Genomic DNA, 22,641 nt, shown 5'->3' with positions numbered 1-22,641 from the left:
GTGATATGTAGTATGCAGAAAGGAGGGCAAATCTTTCTCAACCTTGTGAAATGTCCAAATTATAACCAGTTTTGGATTCAATATACAAGCAAGTCAGATTTGCCACCGATTATGGATACAAGTGTTATTTGAGATTTTTGATAGGATTACTATGGTAAGCCTTAAATGTTTTCAAAAAAATTTGTTAATTCAGGCCAATGGTTGCTATCCTATGTTTATGATAAATTATATTCTGACAGCAAAATGGATATGTTCTGATCCTTAATGATTTAGAATAAAGATTTCTCTGCAGTGGTTATGATACAGGCCCCTTACTACAGCTAAATAAAGTGCAAAATTTACAGACAAACTCTTATTCTTTATTAAGAATATGGAAACTACACTGCTGTTAACTACGTATGTGACCAGCACATTTAAAATCACTGAACTACTGATAAAAGTGAATTCTATATTACTGGATAAGAATTTAGGAGCAGTTATAAGCCTGTTTAAAGGAAAAGTCAAAACATTAACTATGAAAGTCCAAATGTGTGACACAAGTCTATGGTTAAGTGCCATTTGGCTTGTTTCCTGTGTAAAATCAGTGCTCTTAGTCACAAAATATATAGACTAAAAGAATTTATACAAGATAATGCAGTAAGGTGTTCACAGTATGTCAATGTACTGACATGCAATTCAGAATGGATAATGTATACAGTTGAGTATAGCCGCAAAACTTTATGTTAGAAAGATGACTAGAGCCCTAAAAATTGGGGATACCATAACATGTCATCAAAATAAAAGATTCTGCAGAAGAAGTTGCTCATTTTAGGCATCTCAGGGTATATTCTACACTAGCTTTTCCTCTCTCTATTTTTTTAATTTTTTTTTTTACTTATTTATTGGGATCAATATTGTTTATTCACCCCAGCAGATCCATTTCCACCACACACGGATTCAAGACAAGGACCTGCCGATAGCCAGTAGATGTCACAGTCTCATAACTCCTTACTCTTCCTTTTCATGTGAGCCATAAGCTACAGGGCAAGTGTCAGTGTGCCCCCAAAGGCAAAAACTTCTTCCACTGGACAATGTGGTTTAAAAGCCTTTAGTATGTTTATTCCCCAAGTTGGCTTGGGGCAACCACAACATACTGAGGTAGAAAAGGAACTGGTGCACCTCCAGAAAGACGTACTGTTTAAAGACCAGTGTGTACAAGCTACAGTCCAAAGCCTATTTTCATGTATTTTTCCTGAGACAGGTCACACTGTGGCAATATTCTTGAGTTGTTTATCCTGCCCGTCTGTGCAGCATGTGCTGCTGTGCCTAACCTGCAACAGAAAGTGACTAAATCTCCATCTCCCTCCAAAGAGGACAGTCACTGAAGGCACTCGGTCCTACTTCCCTCAGTCAACCATCAAGCAACCAAGTCACTGGTTTCTCGGGCATGACTAAAACATCTCCATCAGCAGACTAATGTTTCTCTCTCTCTTTTGTTTTGGTTTTACTCAAGCTGACTAGTAAGATGCATTTGAAATAGAAACTTGAGCAATTTTTGGGGGAAAAAATAATACAGATGAACAATATAATATACTTATCTGGATTTAATAACAATTTTGATTCAACAATTGTTTAGGAATTTGGCAAACAGTGAGTACTAGCTTGTATGTGGCCTCACTATGCATTGTTTTACACATATGGAAAGAGACAACTCGGTTCTCTTCTTGGCTGGGGTACCTTACATGCACGTCCTCTGTTGTCCCTGTATGTTTTCATTTGGTTCTCCAATTTCTTCCACCTACCAATTTCTTCCACCTACCAAGGACAAGCTATAGATTAACAGATTACCTGTAGATGTTATGTGCGAGTACGAGAGTTAAGTGACAACACAATAACTGTTTCTCTTACCCAAAAAGAGCTTCAATGCCTTATACCCCTTGGCTTCCATGCAACACTGTAAATAATACAGCTTATCAGAAAACTAACATATGAAGAATGGAGGAATGGACGTTTCAATTCCCATCATTCTTAATTCATGTTGAAAATGAAGATACTCCTTGAAGGACAAAGACACAAATAATGGAGCTCTTCTGTTAAAGTTACTTGTCATTTTGTTGCACTTCATAGTTATTTCCCATGCAAAATTTCTTCTGAACTGTGCAGGACAGGGTGGGGTGCTTTACAGCAGCATTTAAAAAGGAAAATCCTTAGAAAGTTATGCCCGATAACTTAAACATGCAGAGTCAGTGCCAGAAAGGAGCATTTAAGGATGGTAACTATGGCAAGATACATAAAGAAGCATCACAGCAGAAAAAGAGAAGTTATCATTCCTTTTTAAAGCTAATAGGTTTAAATTTACATCTACGGTGATGCATACATTTCTGCAAATCACTGTAATAAAAGGATACAGGCTTTACAGAGAAGGAAAATAATGCAGCATGCTATGTATTACACAACACATATAGACAGCAAGACTAAAATAACACAGCAAATACATTCTGGAGGAAATTAGGTAAAATATTAAGAACTTTCCGGAATTCATTTAGTCTAAGCATCTGCCACCTTTAACAGAAAACATCTGAAATACAACATGGACAGCTCTGGAAAGATATGAGAAAATATTTCAAAGAAAGGATTGTCCATAACTGTAGCAGTCTTCCCAAAGAGATTGTAGGGTCAAAAACAATGACAAAATTCATGAACATATGGGACAGGCAGAAGTCTACTGTTACAAGGTCGGGGATGGTGGTACAGGATGTCACATAATTAGAACATGGTAGCTTATGAGATAAGTAATGAGAAGACTATGTAAGCCACGTCATTACCCATTAGTAAACATGTTCCCACACCTATATCTCCCTACACACACACACACACACACACACACACACACACACACACACGGGTCTACTTAAGTAGACCGAAATTCCATTAAATTGAATTTTACTTAACCAAGACAACAATACCAAAAGCTTAGTTTAACAAACGTTCAGATCACCAGAATTTTAATCCATGAAAGGAGGCAGTTGGTCAACATAAAAATCAAACACAAAGAATGTCAAACCCACACCCCTCAATGTGGGGGGATGCACCATCCACAACCCCCCAAATTAAATATACCAACTCCAAGATTGCACTATAGTGAGGAAAAGGGCAAATTTCCTCATGTTGGTCAACTGCCTTCCTTTAAAATTCTGGTGATGTGAACTTTAAACTAAGGTTTCAGTATTGTTGTCTCAGTTAAGTAAAATTCGATTTAATGGAATTTTGGTCTACTCAAGTAGACCCATATACACATGTACATACGCACACTCATACATAATATATTACGTGTGTGTGTGTGTGTGTGTGTGTGTGTGTAGTATGTATGTTTGTATCTACGTATGTATATATTTCTGCTGATGGAAAAGTCACCTATTACCTTTGACTTTTTATGTACATACATAATCCCTTGTCTTTTCCAAAAAGATCAAATTGATATTTGTTTTGAACTTTATCTGCCAGTAGCTTAGCTCACAGCTGAAAAGGGCCCATTTCAGAGAAGTTCGCTTACCTAGTAAAGCAAGATATTTATTTATTGCATTTGTTTACCGGGAAAGTCCACTGGGCCTGAGAAGAACCCATTTTCAGTGGAGGCCCAGGGAGAAAAGCTCCACACTTAATTACATAGAGAGAATTATTACACAACAATATAGGGTATGTAAGACAGTAGAAGAACATTAAAATAAAATAATAATGACAAAATAATATTGATAAAGGCACTGTACAAATTTGATAACAGTAAAGGATTGCCTACAATCATGATATGTGGGTTGTTATGAAAGGTTTAAATGTACAGGTAAGGTTAGCAGAGTTGAGAAGCATTTAGTTTGAAGGGTAAAAGAAGGTTGGGAAGGCTTAGGATAGGGAGCGTGCAGGTTGAAGTAACAGCAAAGTGAAATTGGTAAGAGAGAAATGGAGAAGATAGACTAGTTATGGAGTGAAGTGGAGTAAGGAAGAGTAGGATTCAGATGAGGGGTCAGGTTTTGGGGTTGTCAGTAGGGGTGCAGGTGCATATCCAATGTGAGGAGAGATGAAGTTTAAGGGATTTTTAAAATGCTGTGGGAGTACGGATGGCCCTGAGTGAAGGAGAAAGATTATTCCATAGCTTGGAGACAGTAAACGAATACGGCATTTGGCCGGCACAGAGCTTAGGTTTATCAATGTTTAATAGCATTTTGCTTCCGCATCTAAGGTGTCGATTTGGATGGTACATGGTCAGATGTGGAAGAGGGATTTGTAGGCTGCTGGGTGGTAGATAAGTTTATGGGCAGTAGTAAGTTATTAGGTATGTGACGTAAATGGGGAATTCAAGCCAATTTAGTTGATATAGTGTGGAACAGTGGTGGGTAGAGAATTTAGCATTTGCAGCCAATTTAGCAACTTTGTTGTAGCACATGTTGAGTTTAGTTTTCAGAGAGGACTGAATATGGGTAAGGATGGGGGCACCATATAAGAGTTGGAAGCAGAAATGATGAGGTTAGGGCCTATTTAGCAGAGAAGCTAAGAAAGTACTTGTGCCTATATAGGGCTTCTAATTTTAGATGGTTTTTTTTTTATGTTATTATAGACATGAAGGATAGGTTATCATCAATGATGACACCAAGCAACTTGGTACTAGGAACGACTTCAATAATAGTATTATTTTGGGAATGAATAGAGAATTTGGACTTGTTGACTGGGCTGGATTTTTTTTGGGTAAATATTAAGAGTTTAGTTTTATTTGGATTTATGGCAAGATGGTTCTCTGACATCCAGAATTCAGTTGAGGAAAATGCCTTTTGAGTAAGTTGCTGTAGTACAGAGGCAGATTTAGAAGAGCAAATAATAGTAGAATCGTCTGCATATTGGATAACAGTACTGTGGGAAGAGTGGTGAGGAAGTTGTTGATGAATATACTGAATAAAAGGGGACCTAGTATGGAACTCTGGGGTACTCTGTACTAGTATTGATGAAAGGGAAGGAGGAGTGCTGCCAAATAGTAGATTGCTGTCTGTTACTGAGATAGTTGTGAAACCAATGAAGGGTAGGGGGAAGATATGCCAAGATTGGAGAGTTTAGTGAGCAGAAGGGAGTGGGAAATTATGTTGAATGCTTTTGATAGATCAAGAAAGAGTGCAGAGTCTATGGCTCCGGCATCCTGAGCACGATTTACAGTGTCAAGGAAGGAAATCAGGGCAGTATTAGTGCTATGTCCTGGCCTAAAGCCATGTCGAGTGGAGGAAAGGAGTTGGTGTTTAGTCAGGTGACTAAGGAGCTGAGTGTAGATACATTTCTCAAGTATTTTTGAAATGGGGGAAAGAATGGCAATAAGTCGGAAATTAGAAGTATCACAGTTGTTGCCACCCTTATGAAGTGGGAGAAGATAGTATATGCCTTTTTTCAGATATCAAGTATACCTGGTTCCTGAATGGACCTGTTGATGAGAATACTGATGGGGTAAGCTACAGAGGAGGCTGATAGTTCTGCAGGTAGATTATCTGGGGCATTGGTGCATGGTTTAAGTGTTTCAAGAAGCTTTTGCATGGTTGAGGTGAGCACAGGAGAGAGTGAGAAGGTGGGTATTGTAATAGGAGGGGTATGCTGTGGTGTAGGGTTTACTGGGTCTGTGGTGATGGGTGAGAAGGTGGTAGCAAGTTTAGCAATGGTGTCAATTAAATAGAAGTTAAAGAGTGAGGCTAACTCAGAGGGAGTTTTTTTCTGGGTTTGGATAAGGATTATGGTTGGTTCCAGGATGAGGTAGGGAGTTGACTGCTTCCCAAACATTTTGGGGTTTTATCTTGATTTTGGACGGTTTGGAAATATTCCTTTTTGATTGCTTCCCAAAACATGTTGGGGTTTTATCTTGATTTTGGAGGGTTTGGAAATATTCCTTTTTGTTTTTGAGTACCAATTGTTTTTGCCCGATTGAGAAGTTGTTTATATTGTGTGATATAATCTTAGACATAGTAATAAGTACAGGTTTAGTTGCTCTAGTGTCATTTCACAGTATGGCATTTGTGTAAAACTGTAGAATTAACTACTTTGTGAATAGTTTCACTTAATTATATTGTTAAAGAAAAGATTTTTTTATTTTTCATTTTTTTTAATTATTTTTTCACTTTAGTTAGTGTAGCGGTGCTTGTCATAGATTTTAAATGCATTTACTATTTTAAATATCCCCATTGTGTTTAAAATGAATCTATTTCTTTAAATGACTATTGAATAATTGAGATGTTAATAGATTTTGTATTTAAAGCATCTTTATATCAGGTTTTATTCATCTGAGGAAGTTTGTATATTGTGACAAACGAAAAGCGCTTAACTGGATTAAATTTGTATATTTTTTACTGGGTGCTGTCTCATGGTTCCTGCCTTTGTTTTTGGATTCGTAGTTTGTTTTTTTTGCCTGTTTTCAGCTTTAGTTCGTATGCATGGTGTCTGTGACAAAATATACTGAACCTACTGATATTGCCAACATCCTGGCAGATAGATTCAGTGCAAACTTCACCTCACTCTCACCTTCAAAAGGGCCCACAACAATAGTTCGGCTTTGTTAAGGGCAGATCATGCCTACGAAACCTGGTTGACTTCGAGACAGTCACCAAGGCCATAGACGAGGGAAAGGTGGTTCACACAGCCTACCTTGATCTCGCCAAAGCGTTCGACACCATTCCTCATTCGGGTATTATAGAAAAACTCACCAGCCTGAACATAAACCCCTACGTCACAAGATGGGTTGCCAAATGGCTTACAGACAGAACTCACACGGTAAGAATAGTGGGCTCCAAGTCAAACTCTAAACCAGTCACAAGTGGTGTACCACAAGGCTTGGTCCTGGGATCCCTACTCTTCGGCATATATTTCTCAGAAGTGCAGGCAAACACAGGAGGACTATGGCTAACCAAGTTCGCAGACGACTGCAAACTGGGAGCCATAATTTACTCTCCAGCTGACATGGATATCCTTCAAAAATGCCTTACTGAGACAGACACCTGGTGTCAAAGTCATGGCCTTAAGCTAAATGCCAAAAAATGCATAGTCATCCCGTTTGGGAAAAACACCCACAAATTACCAAATAGGTGGCAGCCCCCTTAATACAGAAGAGGTAATAAGAGATCTGGGGACCCAGGTAGATAGTAATCTCTTCTTTGACAGTCATATTACCAAAGTAGTTAGGAAATCCTTCTATGTGGCCCATCTAATTACTAAGGGGTTCGCATCTAGAAATAAAGAGGTTATAGTGCCCCTCTTCTCGTCACTCATCAGACCCAGCATAGAGTACAATGCCCCTTTTGGGATATACCTCACAAGACACTTCCAACAGCTGGAAAGACCACAAAAGCACCTCACCAAGAGGATTATTGGCCTCAAACATATGTCCTATGCAGCCAGACTGAAAAAACTCCGGCTGTACTCAGTGGCATATCGCTTACTCAGCGGTGATCGCTGCCTGACTTACAAAGCCATGTCCAACTCAGAATTGATGGACATGCTCCACCTAAAGAAATCCAAGTCACTGCGAGCCACGTGCTCTAGTGAGCTAAATCTCACCACAACAATAAATAGAACATGCTGGAGGGATAGATTCCTGTCACAGAGACACCCCATGCTTTGGAACAAAATTCCTAACTACATTAGGCAGAGCCCCTCACTAACACACTTCAAGAGAAACCTTGATGAGTGGATGGGTAACAGAAAATACATCCCTGGGATCACTTCATTGGCTCTGCTTGACAGAGGCTCAAGTTAATTAATCAATGGGGCGGCGAAAGCTGATGCACTCTGGCTAGGCTTATAAATGCCCTCGGGCAGATAGCCTAGTACCCACCTATGAGACAGCCAGTTTTGTAATCCTACCACAAGCACATACAGTACAGCATTTCACTTGCACCTTCCCATACATGTGGAGAAAATCTCCGAAGGGAGGTGAAATAGGTCTAAAAACACACAACACAGATAGTTCGCTCCTAAATTGAAATAGCAAATTATTAGTAACCTAGGCTAAAACACAAGCTATATCAGCAGCTAAGAGGCTTAAGATAAGTACAGGTAAAGCTAAATATCTCAGTTTAACATTTACACACAGTGTAGGCAGTAGTTACACAACAGCACAATTCCATTTAATGTTGAATGACAGTGAAACCATCCTTAAATATACATCCATAAGCAGAAAATAAGCAACACAGACATAAGCTTAAACTTACTGGCAAGCACACAATGCTGGGATGGTATTTAAAAATGGCGCTGCAAAAGTGGCCTTCTAAGTATAGGTTCCTGATGGGTAAGGAGGGGGGATGGAGCAGCACGTGTAAGGGGGGGGGGTAACTTAGCTACTCACCGTACTGTATCTGGCCTGGCTGAAAGAGGCAAAGTGCTGAAATAAGCAATCAGGAACAGCACCAGGCTTGTAGTTATTAGGTGACTTAAGCCTGTTTCCAGCAGGAAAGAAGAGTAAAAGGTGGGCAAAAAAGTAATAAACATTTTAAGTCACATATGGCAAGCTGTAGCAAAAAAAAAATGCTACAGCTGAATGGCTGTTTAAGGAAGATACAATACAAATAGCAACTATATTTTACAATGGCACATCAGTTTTAAGCACGCACACACATGCACACACACACACACACACACACACACACACACACACACACACACACACACACACACACCTAACATTGTTACAGATAATTCCTTCACTCACTTTCCCTCAGATTCAGGAACCCTTATTCTACCTAATTACTCACTACCCTTTCACTATGACACCGTTTTTATCACCCTTTGCCATCTTAGAAGTTTACTTTGGGGCAAAACTTTCTGGTTATCCAAGCAATAACAGACAGTGCAGCATGAACCACAAGCAATATTACTGAACCCATCCAAAAATGGACACCCTTTGCATTCTCAACTTTACACGTCCCTCAAGTGATCTGTGGGTAGGGACCAAGTAGCATTAAGCAAGTTATATACCCAAAGTCAAAAGGTATTACTCCTAAAGTGGCTCTGTTTTTGCAACTATCCATTATCCAAGTAGGTAATGCTAAACTAATGTCTACTGCCCTCCTTTCCCAAAGGGACAGCATCTTGAATGGCAGCAATTCTTTATAATCCTCAGCTGCTTGACAAAAATAAACCTGCAACTCTGAGTTTATTAAAATAAAATGCCAGCATCCCTAAACCTCAGTAGCCTCAGATCACAAACGGTATTCTTTTAGAAAACATGTACAATAGAAAACGTAGTTAGGAATACAATGAGCAAGTTTTTTTACCTGTCTGAAAAACTAGCTCTCTTCCGCCAACTCCTGCAGCCTCCAGGTTAATGAAAGCACGAATCAAACTGGCCCACGGGTGTTGTGTAATGAAGCCATGGCTAGCCTTGAGAGGAAAAAATGTAATATCCCATTAAAAATCAGACAAGTTAAGATCCCGAAACCTTTCTAAAAGTCAGTAATAGAAATGTCTACAGCACCTCTGAATACAAATATACAGTGAAGATTTTTATAACGTAAATAAAGTGTTGATAATGAACTATTTGATGATGGCAAAGTCCTAAGGAGTCATGGAATGATAAAATATCAGTGGTGCCTGTACATCTGAAACTTTACTTACAGCTCTATGCAACTTCAGTGACACTTGGTACAAACAAAGTACAGTTTTGTACCTACCATAAATGTAGATGTTCGAAGATCCACATTGCTGCAGTCCTTACACTTGGGTAGTCCGCTGTCCTCGGTCGGCCCGAATATCAAAGTATAAGGCTGACGTCGGTCAAGGCGCATTTGACTGACATCAGGACGTCAGGGTACAAATGCGCATGACCGACGTCATATCCTCAGTCTTTTCTTGCCCCAGATGTCAGAAGACCCTAAAAATAAAGGTCAAAACCAAAAGACAGCAAACACCCAACCAACCACCCGTGCACTAACTATATGTACAAAAAATACAATATACACAATATGTACAACCCAACCCACACAACCACCTCTAACTACAGAGGGGAAGGAGGGAGGTAAATTGGACTGCAGCAATGTGGATCTTGAACATCTACATTTATGGTAGGTACAAAACTGTACTATGTTCTTCATCTCACATTGCTGCAGTCCTTACACTTGGGTAGAATCCCAAAGCAGAGGTAAGGGAGGATGGCTAACTACAAGGAAGCAGGAGCTGCCAACATGCCCTGCAAAACAGCAGTGGCAAAACCAGCCCTGGATTTAGAGTAAAGTGGCAGGTGATAATGCCTAGAGAAAGTATGCACTGAACTCCAAGTAGCTGCCTCCAAAATATCCTTGGTTGCCACTCCCCTCAAAAAAGCTGTTGAAGTGGCAGTAGCCCTAGTGGAATGAGGCCTAATCCCAGCTGGAACCTCCTTGCCATGATGGGAATAACAGAAAGCAATGCAAAACCCAATCCACTTAGAAATAGTTTGTTTAGACACAGGCTTGCCCTGAGAACTCAAAGCAAAAGAAACAAACAATTGCTGAGACTGCCTGAACCCTTTAGTTCTGTCCAAATAATAACGCAACTGCCTGTGTACATCTAAAGTGTGCAAAATCTTTTCCCCTTTATTTTGGGGATTTGCATAAAAAGTAGGCAAATGAATAGTTTGGTTTAAAGCCACACTAGAAACCACCTTAGGCATAAAGGAAGGATTAGTACGTAATGATACCCTATCCTTATGGAAAATCAAGAAAGGCTCAACTGCCATAAGGGCCTGCAATTCAGAAACCCTTCTTGCAGAGGTAATTGCCAACAAAAAAGCCGTCTTCCATGATAAAAATTTCAACTCAGAAGTAGCTGCAGGCTCAAAAGGTTGTAGAGTGAGTTTCTCCAACACAAAATTGAGATCCCAAGCAGGAGTAGGAGCTCTTCGTGGGGGTCTTATATTCTTTGCCCCTCTAAGAAATTGCTTGAATAAAGGATGAGAAAACAATGGTGGGACACAATCATAGTGAGCCGAAATTGCTGCAGCATGAACCTTAATAGAAGAGAAAGACAAACCCTTGTCCAGTAACTCAGTAAGATATTGAAGAGCCACACTCAAATTAGGCTCAGAAACATCAAAATCTTTTGCTGCACTCCAAAACAAAAATCTCTTCCATTTATCTGCGTACACTTTCCTTGTACTAGGCCTTCTAGCTTCCAAAATCACATTCAAAACTTGTTGTGGAAGTTGAGACCCTCTATGGTTTAAAACAGAATATGCCAGGCTGTTAGGTGCAGAGAGTGAAGTTTGACATTCAGCAAATGGCTGTCCTCCTGTGACAACAGGTGTGGAATTGAAGGCAAAGGCCATGGAGGCTTCCGTACCAGACTTCTCAGTAATGGGTACCAGTGCTGTCGAGGCCAATCTGGAGCTATTAAAATCATCCTTGGCTTGTCCTGTCTGACCTTTAGAAGTACCTTTGGGAGGAGAGGCAGAGGAGGAAAGGCATACACATGAAGATTGCTCCAATTGAAAGAAAGAGCATCCACTTTCCAAGCTGTGGGATGAAACCTTTTGTGCAAAACTTTGGCAGCTGATGGTTTAGTGGAGAAGCGAACAGATCTATGTCTGGAGTTCCCCATGACACTGTCAATTTCTGAAATACTTGAGGATCCAATTTCCACTCGTGGGGATCCATAATTCGTCTGCTCAACACATCTGCTAAGGAGTTCTGTGCTCCTGGCAGAAACCTTGCCTGAAGATTGAGCTGTAAACTGAGAGCAGTCTCCCACAAAATCATTGCTTGCCTGCATAGAGGATAAGAATGCGTTCCCCCTTGCTTGTTGATATACCACATGACAGTTGTGTTGTCTGTTAGAATCAACACCTGCCCTGGAAGAAGTAATTCCTTGAAAGCTATTAATGCAAACTGGACTGCTAACATCTCCTTCATGTTGATATGTAGATGTTGTAGTCTGGCAGGCCACTTGTTTTGTACCCACTTTCCATGTAGATGAGCTCCCCAAGCTTTGTCTGAGGCATCTGTCGTTAAAATCTGACTCGCCTCTGGCCGGGTCACAGAGAGTCCCTTGTTTAGGTGACATTCCTGAGCCCACCATAAAAATTCCTTTTGAATGCAAGGTATTATTTGAATGACAGTGTCCAGATCCTGGCAGTGCTGTGTCCATACATTTTTGAGATACCATTGTAGCTTCCTCATATGCAGTTTGGCATTGGGAAGCACCAGAATACAAGATGCCATGAACCCTAATGCTTGAAGGACTGTCCTTGCAGTCAGCACGGACTGATGAGATAGTTGACGGAAGTAAAGGGATAGACTCTTTTGTTTGTCCGGGGTTAGAAAGGCCATCTGGGATGCTGTATTCAGTCTCACACCCAGAAAGCACATGTCCTGAGAGGGTACTAGACTGGACTTTATTTCGTTCACAGAATACCCCAGGCATCTTAGCACTGCTATCACATATTCCAAATGATGAAGAAGCTCTTCCCTTCCTTGGGCCAAAATCAGGCAGTCGTCCAAATAAGGATAGATCTGTATTCCTTTTAACCTGAAGAAAGCTATCACTGGAGCCAGAACTTTCGTGAATACTCTGGGCACAGTAGAAAAGCCAAAGGGCAATGCAGAGAACTGATAGTGAGAAGTCCCAGCTCGAAAACGCAGATACTTCCTGCAACTTAGTCTGATAGGAACATGAAGGTAAGCCTCCTTGAGATCCAAAGTTACCATCCAATGATCTTTGCCCAGCAGAGGCAAAAGCTGCTGTAACGTCAACATTTTGAACTTGGGAATGTCCAGATAAGTGTTGAGGGTAGATAAATCCAAAATTGGTCTCCACGTGTTCCCCTTCTTTGGTACTAGGAACAGGCGAGAGTAAAATCCTAGGCCCACTTCTGGCATAGGGACCGGCTGTATGGCCCCTATTTGGAGTAACAGAGAAATTTGTTTGTGAGCCTCTATTCTTTGTTGAGGAGGAATGTCTGGCATGCCTTTGAAAGGAGGCAAGGTATGGAAATAAAACCTGTAACCGTGGTGTATGATATCCAATACCCATCTGTCTTGGGTAATTAAACTCCAATTTTCTTTGAAAAGTGCCAACCTTCCTCCCAAAGGTGCTGCCAGATGAGAAGGCTCTGGCAGCTGAAAAGGTAGGTCATTGGGTCTGTTTACGAAAGGACTGACCCCTGCCCTCGCCCGAAGACTGTGCAGGAGAACTCCCTGTTCTAGGCCTGAAAGAGCCCTGAGCTCTGCCCCAACCACGTCTAGATCTACCCCTAGACTGGGAATCATAAGAAGGATACGTCCACCCCTTAGTAGGCCAATTTCTACTAAACTTTGGAGGCTGGACCTGCAAAAAATCTTTAACAGTCTGCATAGACTTAGCCTTGTCTTCCATTTTCTTTAAAACTGCCTCAACAGGAGGACCAAACAACACATCAGATTGTAAAGGAGCATCTAAAATCCTTGTTTTAACATGTTCAGACAAATTTTGATCCCTTAGCCAGGCGTGCCTGCGAAGAACTGACCCAGTGGCAGCCACCCTAGACGAGGCCTGTACAGCATCAAAACCACATTGCAAAGAATGCTTACCCACCTGTTCAGAAACATGCACTAAATCTTGCAACTCTTTACAATCAATACCTACTGCCAGAGCATCAACCTTAGACTTTAATTGTGAAAGGAGATAGTTCTGGTATTTCAACATGTGGAACTGGCAATTCAAAGCCCTCATAGCAAGAGTGGAAGTAGTATAAACTTTCTTTCCCCATCTATCCAAGGCCCTAGCCTCTTTGTCTGCAGGAACCGGATTCTTAACAACAGAAGCCTTAACACCTTTAGGCCCCTGACTAACAGTTTCTGGGTCAGCCCTAGGACTCTTAAAAAGATACTTATGAGCTTCAGGCACCCTGTAATACCTATCCGGCTTAACAGGAGCAGGAGGCAAAGAATCAGGATTAAGAGAAGCCTCTGCAAAACATCTTCTACTACATCCAAAACAGGAGGTATAGCCAAAGGCCTATGCTGGGGTAAAAACAAAAATTCCCTAAGCCTTTTCCTGGAATCAGAGAAGTCCTGACCTCCCCACTTAAAATGCTCCCTCATGGAATGAAGAGTTTCTGAAAAAGAAAAATCCTCAGGAGGAGAAGCAGAAGGAGTAGAATCATCCAGATCAGAATCGGAATAAGGAGAGTACTCCTGCAAGTCTTCAGCCGAAGACTCTGAAACATCCGAAGCCTGCTCCAAACCCCCCAGCTCAGGCTCCAACCTAGGTCTCTTATCAGGAGGGGGCATAGAACCCCTAATTAAAGTAATCAAATCTTCTGCCATTTTAAGCATACGCTTCTTGGGCACAGTACCTGAAGAGCTAGGGGTAACACCAACTGAAGCCAAACCTGGCCTACCCCTGGGAGAAGCCTTTGAAACAGAAGGAGAGGGCCTAGCCACCCTAGGAAGGGAGGGGAGAATAGTAACCTGAGAAGCCCCCTCAGCCTGACTTGCCTCCTGCCTAGGCTTAACTGCCTTGTCCTTGCGCTTCTTCGAAGAAGCGGGCGTCGGAGCATCCGACGGCATTTTATAATTACACCGCTTCCCAAAGACTAACCTTGCACAATCCAACCTTCTCTTTATAGTGCGTTTATTAAATCTAGCACAACAGCGACAGCCAACAACGTCGTGCTCAGGCCCTAAGCAAGGAATACACAAAGTATGATAATCTCTATGCGGTATCCGTTTCCCACAAGAAATACAATTACTGACTTTTTCTGACATCCGGTAAATCACTGAGGCAAGAAAAAACTAAAATATTCTAACGGGTACTTAGCCAACTTTGAACTCGGTCTGAAACTTCAAACTTGAAAAATCTCAGAACGCCAACCGGCACTTGCAATGCTGCTTCTGCATCGGACCATGCGGCAAAAAAGACTGAGGATATGACGTCGGTCATGCGCATTTGTACCCTGACGTCCTGATGTCAGTCAAATGCGCCTTGACCGACGTCAGCCTTATACTTTGATATTCGGGCCGACCGAGGACAGCGGACTACCCAAGTGTAAGGACTGCAGCAATGTGAGATGAAGAACATCTAAAGTATCTAAACTACATCTTTGAACAAACGTACCACTGCCTGCAGCACTTATTTCTGTTTACTGGGGAAGGGAACTGATCAAAACTGACCAATTACAGGAACAGCCCAGGTTGCTGACAAACAATACAATACAATACATACAGAATATTGTAGTTTATAACATATGTAGGATCATAGGAGGTTACTAGGTTAACAGCCCTTGAGCCTTTATAAGCCTAGCCCTTAATGCCCCAATTTTCCCAATGATCAATGCCAAAGGTAGAATGGCTTTGGTGTATATCTGTCCCTTAGGGCATCTACAAGCTGCTCCTGTTTTTGGAAACGAACTTCATATGGTCGAGATCATGTGTTCAACTTTCCGAAAACGTGAACAAAACATAAATTTACATTTTTGCAGGGGGGAGACCCCCTGCACTCACACCCCCTGCAAATTAAATATACCAGCTCCAAGACTGCACTACAGTGGGGAAAAGGGGAAATTCCTTGATCCCAACTGTACTGCAATCTTCATACAAATGCTTTGAGTTTTCTGAAAGTCAAACATATGGTCTCAACCATATAAAGCTTCAGTTTCCAAAAACTGATCATCCAACAAACGCAAACTATATTACACCAGAACTTGGCAACAGTGGTACAACAACCACCTTTTATTCAGGAAGACAACATATTTATCACAGAACAAAACAAAAGTACAACACAGAGGTAATGCCTTTTAATTTCAACATTTTTAATTTTAATTTATCTAATAAAACTTTGGGAAAAGGGGAAATCAGTGGGTTGCAAAAGGGTTTCTTCTTTGTTTCAGTAGCTACAGTAATTTAGTGAAAACTATCATAGATTTGAAAGGCTACATTAGAAAAAAAAAAGTTATGTGCTCACCATAATGTTCCATCCGTGTTGTCCATTTTTATTCTTCCTCAACATGTGAGTTTGGATCCAATCTTTGGATCCATCTATGCAGCTTTTTTACAGCTCATGGCTACTGCAAACTCTCAAGCTCCTCCCCTACCCATAATGCTGTGGTCCTCCCTCCATACCTCAGATCTTGTTTGCTGTTTTTATTGCTAAACAGGAAAGTAAAAAACAATAACTATATGAGAAACTACTGTGTGGAGCTCAAAAGGAGAACTTTGGTTCCTCCAGTTTTCTCTTGTTCTTCCAGAAGTCATAAACAAGAAAGGATGGAGGGAATGGAGATTAGGAAGAATGACAATGGACAACACAGATGAAACATTATGGTGAGTACATAACTTCTTTATCTGATGTCAATTTTCATTCATTCCTCAACATGTAGGACAGAGTCCCTAGCTACCTGAATCCCTGGTGGACTCAGGAATATCCTGAGTACTGTTGATCCACAGGCTGCTCTTCCCCCTAGAGACCAGATCAATGCAATAAAAGTATGAGGATTAGCCCAAGTGGCTGCAGCATAAATATCATCCATGGAATATATGGATAGAAATACTGAAGACTTTGCCATGGATCTAGTTGAATGAGCTCTCTAGGGTTTTGGCAGGGATAAACTCAATTTATTATAGACAAAAAAATTTAATCAGTTAGCCACTTAACTAAAGTTATTTTGGTAACTGGCTTTCCCAATCTTGATTGTGAAAAGGAGACAATATTTGTTTCTGATTTTCAGGATTTGTCAGTTATATGCAAAGAAAAACTTAGTCTGTGAATGTCCAACAAATGTAAAATGTATTCCCCTTAGTTGAAGAAATTTAGGAAGACTGGAAGGTTGGTTGATGGATTAATGTTGTATCATGACACCACCTTAGGAAGAAAAGATGGACTAGCTTGTAAGTACACATTCAAATAAGGTTTAAAAGATGAGGCTTGCATTTCTGAAACTCTCCTAGCTGATGTAATGGCTAACAAAAATATTGTTTTCCAAGTTAACAACTTCACATTTTACAGCTGGTTCAAATGGTGATCAAGTCTGGGCTTGTAACACTAAGTTCAGATCGCATGGGGGAGTGGGATTTTTAAAGGGAGTTCAGTAAAAAGGTTCCTTTTACAAATGCTTTGCAGAGACACAATGACGCTAACGAAGAATTGTCAACTTTGACATGAAAATTAGAAATGGCAGACAACTGTACTTTAACTATTGAATAATTGGCCTTTTCATTAAAAACAGCAGCCAAAATTTTAAGAACCTTGGGTACTGGCACTAAAAAAGGATTGGTGTCTTTCTGTTGTGCCCAAACAACAAATTTTTTCCATTTACGTTTGTAAATCTTCCTAGTGGAAACTTTGTGGGAAGACAAAAGGATGCGACAGAGAGGGGAGGAGAGTCTGAGTTGCCTAGCTATCAATGGAACTGGAGAAACCACATGGTCAACTTTAGACCCAAACTGTCTGGGTGAATCATGTTTGTCAGATGAGACAGAAGGTCTGGAATTGGATCCAGGATCCAAGGAGGATGAACTAGAGGAGGCCAAAGAAAGGGGAACCAAATCTGATGACGCCAATAAGGGGCAATGAGGATGATAAATCGAGATTGCTTTCTAAAGAAACTTTGGGATTAAAGGAGTTGAGGGTAACCATAGAGGAGACTGAGGGGCCAGTCATGGAGAAAGGCATCTCTCGGGGACTCCCCCAGTGGGAGGATTAGGCCAAAGACCTGCTACACTTGTTGAGGTGAGATGCAAGCTGTTCACAGCACAGCTGGCCTCACTGGTGGAATATCTTCTCTGCAATATTCTTGTTGGGACACAACTCGTGAGGCAATAATGGACCTGCTTAACTTGTCCGCTATCATGTTGGATTTCCCCAGAAAGTGCATTGCTATCAGAAATTGATTGGATGTGATTGCCCACTGCCACTCTCTCTCAGAGCTTCTAAACAAAAGGGGTAAGATCTGGTTCCTCCTTGTTTGTTGATGTACCAGTCTACAGACATATCATCAGTCTGAATAGCAATAGTCCGTGAAGAGAGAGAGTCTTGGAAGGCCAGCAACGCTAGGAGAAATGCTATAATTTCTAGGACAATGATATACGAGTTTGCCTCTTTTGGGGACCATGTGCCTTGGACTGTCTTTCCCAAGAAGTGACCCCCCCCCACACCCAAACTGGGATGCCTCCATGGTCACTATGTCCTTGGGCTGGGGAAGTAAGAAATGGTTCTCTTGTAAAATCTGTGCTGAGCAAATCCACCACCTGTGATACCTTTTGCATGCCTGAATTATTTTAATCTGGGTGGACAAAGGCTGGTACAGGATGGACCACTGAGCTGCCAGGGTCCATTGAAGAATTCTCATATGGTATCTTGCCAATGGAACCAAATTATGGCAGCAGACAAAGACCCTAAATACTGTAGAAGTAGTCAGGCTGACTAATCATGCTTCTAAACAGGACAACACTTCTAACAAAAGTGACTTTTAGAGTTCCAAGTACATTTAATCCTCCTTTGCACCTTGTACAAAAGCATTTGAAGATGATTGTATGGATTGTCCAAGCTATAAAATGTACAATTATGAAAGGAGTTTTGGGGGATATGCTCATTATAAATTTGATTACAAAAAAATATTTTTAGACATACAGATGCTTGGTCATATGACTGCCCTGTGAAAGATCCACTTAGACGCGTATCAGTATTTTTATATACCTCAACCAAGTACAAGTATGTTTTTTTTGGAATGCCAAGAATACGTAATATAGATCAGCCTCCTTTAGGCCAACAGTTTCTTCCCCTACATTGAAATTAAAAGGAGCGTCCAAGTTTGATTGAGCACTGTTTAAAATAGTAACGAATACACCATATTGTACACAAGATGCATTTGATTTTTGGGATACAAACAAAAGTAAGAGTAAAGGAGAGCGAGCTATTGGTTACAGCTGATGTTCAATCCTTGTACATGGTAATACTGTATGATCTAGGCATAGAATGGGTGACTTTTGTGTTAAGTAAAGGTACAGGATATTCAGTGAGAAAAGTTAGATTCCTCACCAAGTGCATTAACTGTGTTAATGAACAATTTTTTTCTCTTTTGAAGGAAATTATTTTAGTCAGAAACGGGTGTAGCTATGGGTGCACTGATGGCACCTAATTAACTCAAATTACTGTGAGAATAAAATGCCTTACAACTAGTGTTGTACACTTTTTTTTTTACAATCTTTACATGTTAGATTTATTAAGAGGGAATATCCAGAAGTAGTAGTAAGGAATATTAGTAAAGAAAGTCAGCTGCGCGGCTAAAGGAACAAAAGATTAGACAATTTCTATGCCCTAGGTTATTTTTTGGACAGTACAGATACAAAAAGCATTATTAATAAAAATTGGTGAACACCAGCAATGATGATGTAGTTAAGCTGGTGGGAAGTAAATCCTTGTTTATTATTAAAAAAGTAGTAACAAAAAATATTTTGGATAGTGAAGTTATATATATATATATATATATATATACATACACACACACACTGTCATCATTGTTTGATGTGTATATACATGTCAGAAAGTCCCAATTTTAGTTGTGTAGGAAGTGACAAAGTTTACAAAGTGTTATGCTATTTCACTTGTAAATCAACTTTTACAATTTATAAAGCAAAGATTTTAACATGTGAAGCATTTTATGTTGGTAAGATTTGTAGTGAGTTAAAAAAACTGTATATGAACATCATCATTATGCAGTGGGGGGGGGTCAAGAAAATGGTTTAGGTAAACACTCAAGAGTTTTCAGGTTCTAAGTTGTTTATGTTTTAAGTTACAGATCATTTTCCCTTCATTTAACATGGAGACAGCCCAGAAGAACTAGAATACAGAGAGGTCAAATATTTTCAGATGCTTACATTTTTCCAGAGTTGAATGTCATAGTAACCTATATAATTATTTTTAAAGAAAACATGATATTAAATGTAAATAACAATTTATATTTGTCTGCAATTGCTTTAAAATGAATATGTTTGTGTTTGGAAAGGTAATCATATGATTTGTCAAGTAATATGAAGTGTGATATAAAATGAATGGTTGTGATTAATTTATCCTAATGAAGATTGTTATTATGACTGAAAGTGATTAAAATGTGATGATGTTTATTTATGTACTAGGTTATTTTTAGTTTTCTTTCAGTCAAGTAGCTGGTAAAATACAAGAAAAAGAACAACTAAAACCAACTACAAAAATTATGTGTTTTTATTTTTATTTGGTGCCGATTCTTACTTCGGTTTCTACCAGTTCATCCTCAGCTCTGTACTGCTATCTCATACAATATTAGGTTCCTATGTTCTAATACTGGAACACCCTTCCAGTAACACACAAGATCATTTTACTGTTGAATCACAGATTCTAGCTGCTTTTGTAACTTTTCTGCTAACTCGCTCACTCCTTTCTCCTAGTTCTGATTATGTACCTCTATATAATGGCACTGTCTTGCTCTCTCCCCATTCTTTTACTGAATGAGTTTATCAATTTGTTGAGAAAATTAGGCTACCACAGTGCATCTGTGGAGTCTTCTTCCTCCCACAGCTTCCAGAATGCTTTAAAAAGGGGAAACAAAATTACACTATGGGTTACAGTCACTGGATGTTAAAAGTTTTCCAAGGAGTGTTTGAATTTTGACATGTTGTGATGGAATATTGCCTTCTAATGCAATAAATAAATATTACCTTCACTTTTTGGTTTGTTACATTTCCATATTAGGGATCCCTTGATACAGTTAATTATGCTGCCTGAGGCTAGCATAGCTTGCACCTCTTTCTCTTATAAAGATGCAGTACAATTTACTAGGTTGGTTGTATATTTACTTGCCCCTCTTTCTCTTCTATAAATACAGTACAATTCACTAGGGTGGTTGTAATATTTACTCACCCAGTCAGCCTGCTTTTCCCTATCCAAAAATGTTCTTCTCTCTAAACTGGAATATGGTCTTACTCTGATTACCTTTTACTCAGCACAAAATTCCTTCAGATCACAGTAAATAATATTTCCAGATTTGCCCACCACAGATCTCAAAACTGTATTTCCTAAAATGTCCAAAAAGGCTTCCTGTCACTAAAAGGTTACCTTACCTCCTAGGTACTCTTATTCACAGAATACGAAATGGTGGCTATTTCATACATTTGAGATGGAAGCTACCCATCCAAGACCAAGTTTGCTTCTTAAGTACCCAGGAGAAAGCTATCACATTAAGCAGTTTTTCATATAAAACAGCTACTGGACAACCAAGCCCAGTATTACGGAACAGACTCTCATCTGAAATAATTGGCGTGGAATCTCTCAGAGTTCAAAAAGCCATTCTCTGAATACTTGCACAAGGAAACTGAGTGTAAATGTTTTAGGGACAATTGTTAATCTCACCATTTGCTATCAAACAGCTAGCCTTCCATTAAAAATTCAACACCTGTATTGCTGTAACCACAGAAACTTCATCGAATGCTATCAGATTATTACCTTGTATAAGCACCTAAAATTATGAGATCTTTGCCATGGCTACTATTATTTTTTTTTTACAAATTCTCATTAAGTCAATGTTTTCTATATAATCATTAAATATTGCATTCATGTCTTCTACTATTGTTCAAAAAATCTCATCATGTTTATATTTTTTATACATAAATTTGATTATGTCCAGGTCTTGTTTATGTACTCTTATTATGTGGAGCTTTTCTCCCCAGGCCTCCAAATGGAAAATGTGATCTCCCCAGTTGGACTTTCCCAGTAAGCAAATGTAAAATAAATAAAATGAATACTATCTCAAGCAAGACAGTTATGGTGAAATGTTGAGTTCCATCATCGGGCAATCTCCTAAATGATAGTCTTTCCCTGCTTATCCAAAAATTTCTCCTGCTTGTCTCCTGATAATGCTGAAATTCAAAATAGGACTTTGCAGTATTAGAAGTATATATATATATAAAAACAACTTTGATTTTACTGTTAGCTTTCTCCATATGTAAGATTCTGCAATGAGCATAAGACTCTGCAACAAGTAAATGTTTGTTCCAAGACCCTTTAAAAACATAGTTTGTAAGAGTTCTTGGGATAGCTTTGCCACGCCCATTTTCTTATATTAAATATGCAAATTGCTTAAATCTGTCTACTGCTAGAATTTCACTTTACTGTTCCTATAAGATTATAACCATAACATTAAAATATGTTTGAAGTCAAGTACTCTTTAAAGTCAAGTTATAACATTTTAAGCATTTTAAATTCACAGTTAGCCCAATCCTAACCAAAAAGTCTAAAGTTTGTCATTGTCTATATAATCAGCTTCTTCCAGGCCCACATACATTTGAAGAGCTCTCCTGTCAGCTGGAATGACATTTGCCCAGTGTGATCTGTCTCAGATCTCCATCCTTTTTCCTCAGTTTCTTTATAAGAGGCATATTTCTGGGAATAGCAACTACACTGACTAGTTCAACCAGTTGCTATTATAGTTGTGTCAACGTCTGTCAAGTCACTACCTTAGACTCTACAAGTGTTTTTAGCAGTTCTCTAAAGTTGGGGTTACCAGGAAACATGTTATGAATGCAGACAAAAACAAAATTCTTCTTAAGTACACAGAAACCAGCATTATAGACAGATGTCCCTGATTTTCAGGGGCTTTGCCTAAGATTCTGTCCTCTGCAGATTGGCAGGTATGACAACGGACCCCCCCAAAAAAACAGTTGTAGGAAT

The 22,641-nt window shown here is 39.7% G+C and overlaps 1 protein-coding gene across 1 annotated transcript in view; it reads right to left on the bottom strand.

Annotated features, from left to right (window-relative positions):
- The window catches only part of ERMP1 (endoplasmic reticulum metallopeptidase 1), a 1,021,143-nt gene that overhangs the window by 805,220 nt on the left and 193,282 nt on the right, over window positions 1–22,641 (bottom strand). Inside the window, exon 4 of the mRNA XM_044067197.1 lies at window positions 9,267–9,372. Coding sequence (XP_043923132.1) covers window positions 9,267–9,372 — 106 coding nt within the window. The remainder of the gene's footprint in view (window positions 1–9,266; window positions 9,373–22,641) is intronic.

This window comes from Protopterus annectens, chromosome 3.part1 (assembly GCF_019279795.1).
Source record: "Protopterus annectens isolate FY-2018-M chromosome 3.part1, PAN1.0, whole genome shotgun sequence".
Classification (NCBI taxonomy): Eukaryota; Metazoa; Chordata; order Ceratodontiformes; family Protopteridae; genus Protopterus; species Protopterus annectens.
This window is presented reverse-complemented; position numbering and strand designations above follow the sequence as displayed.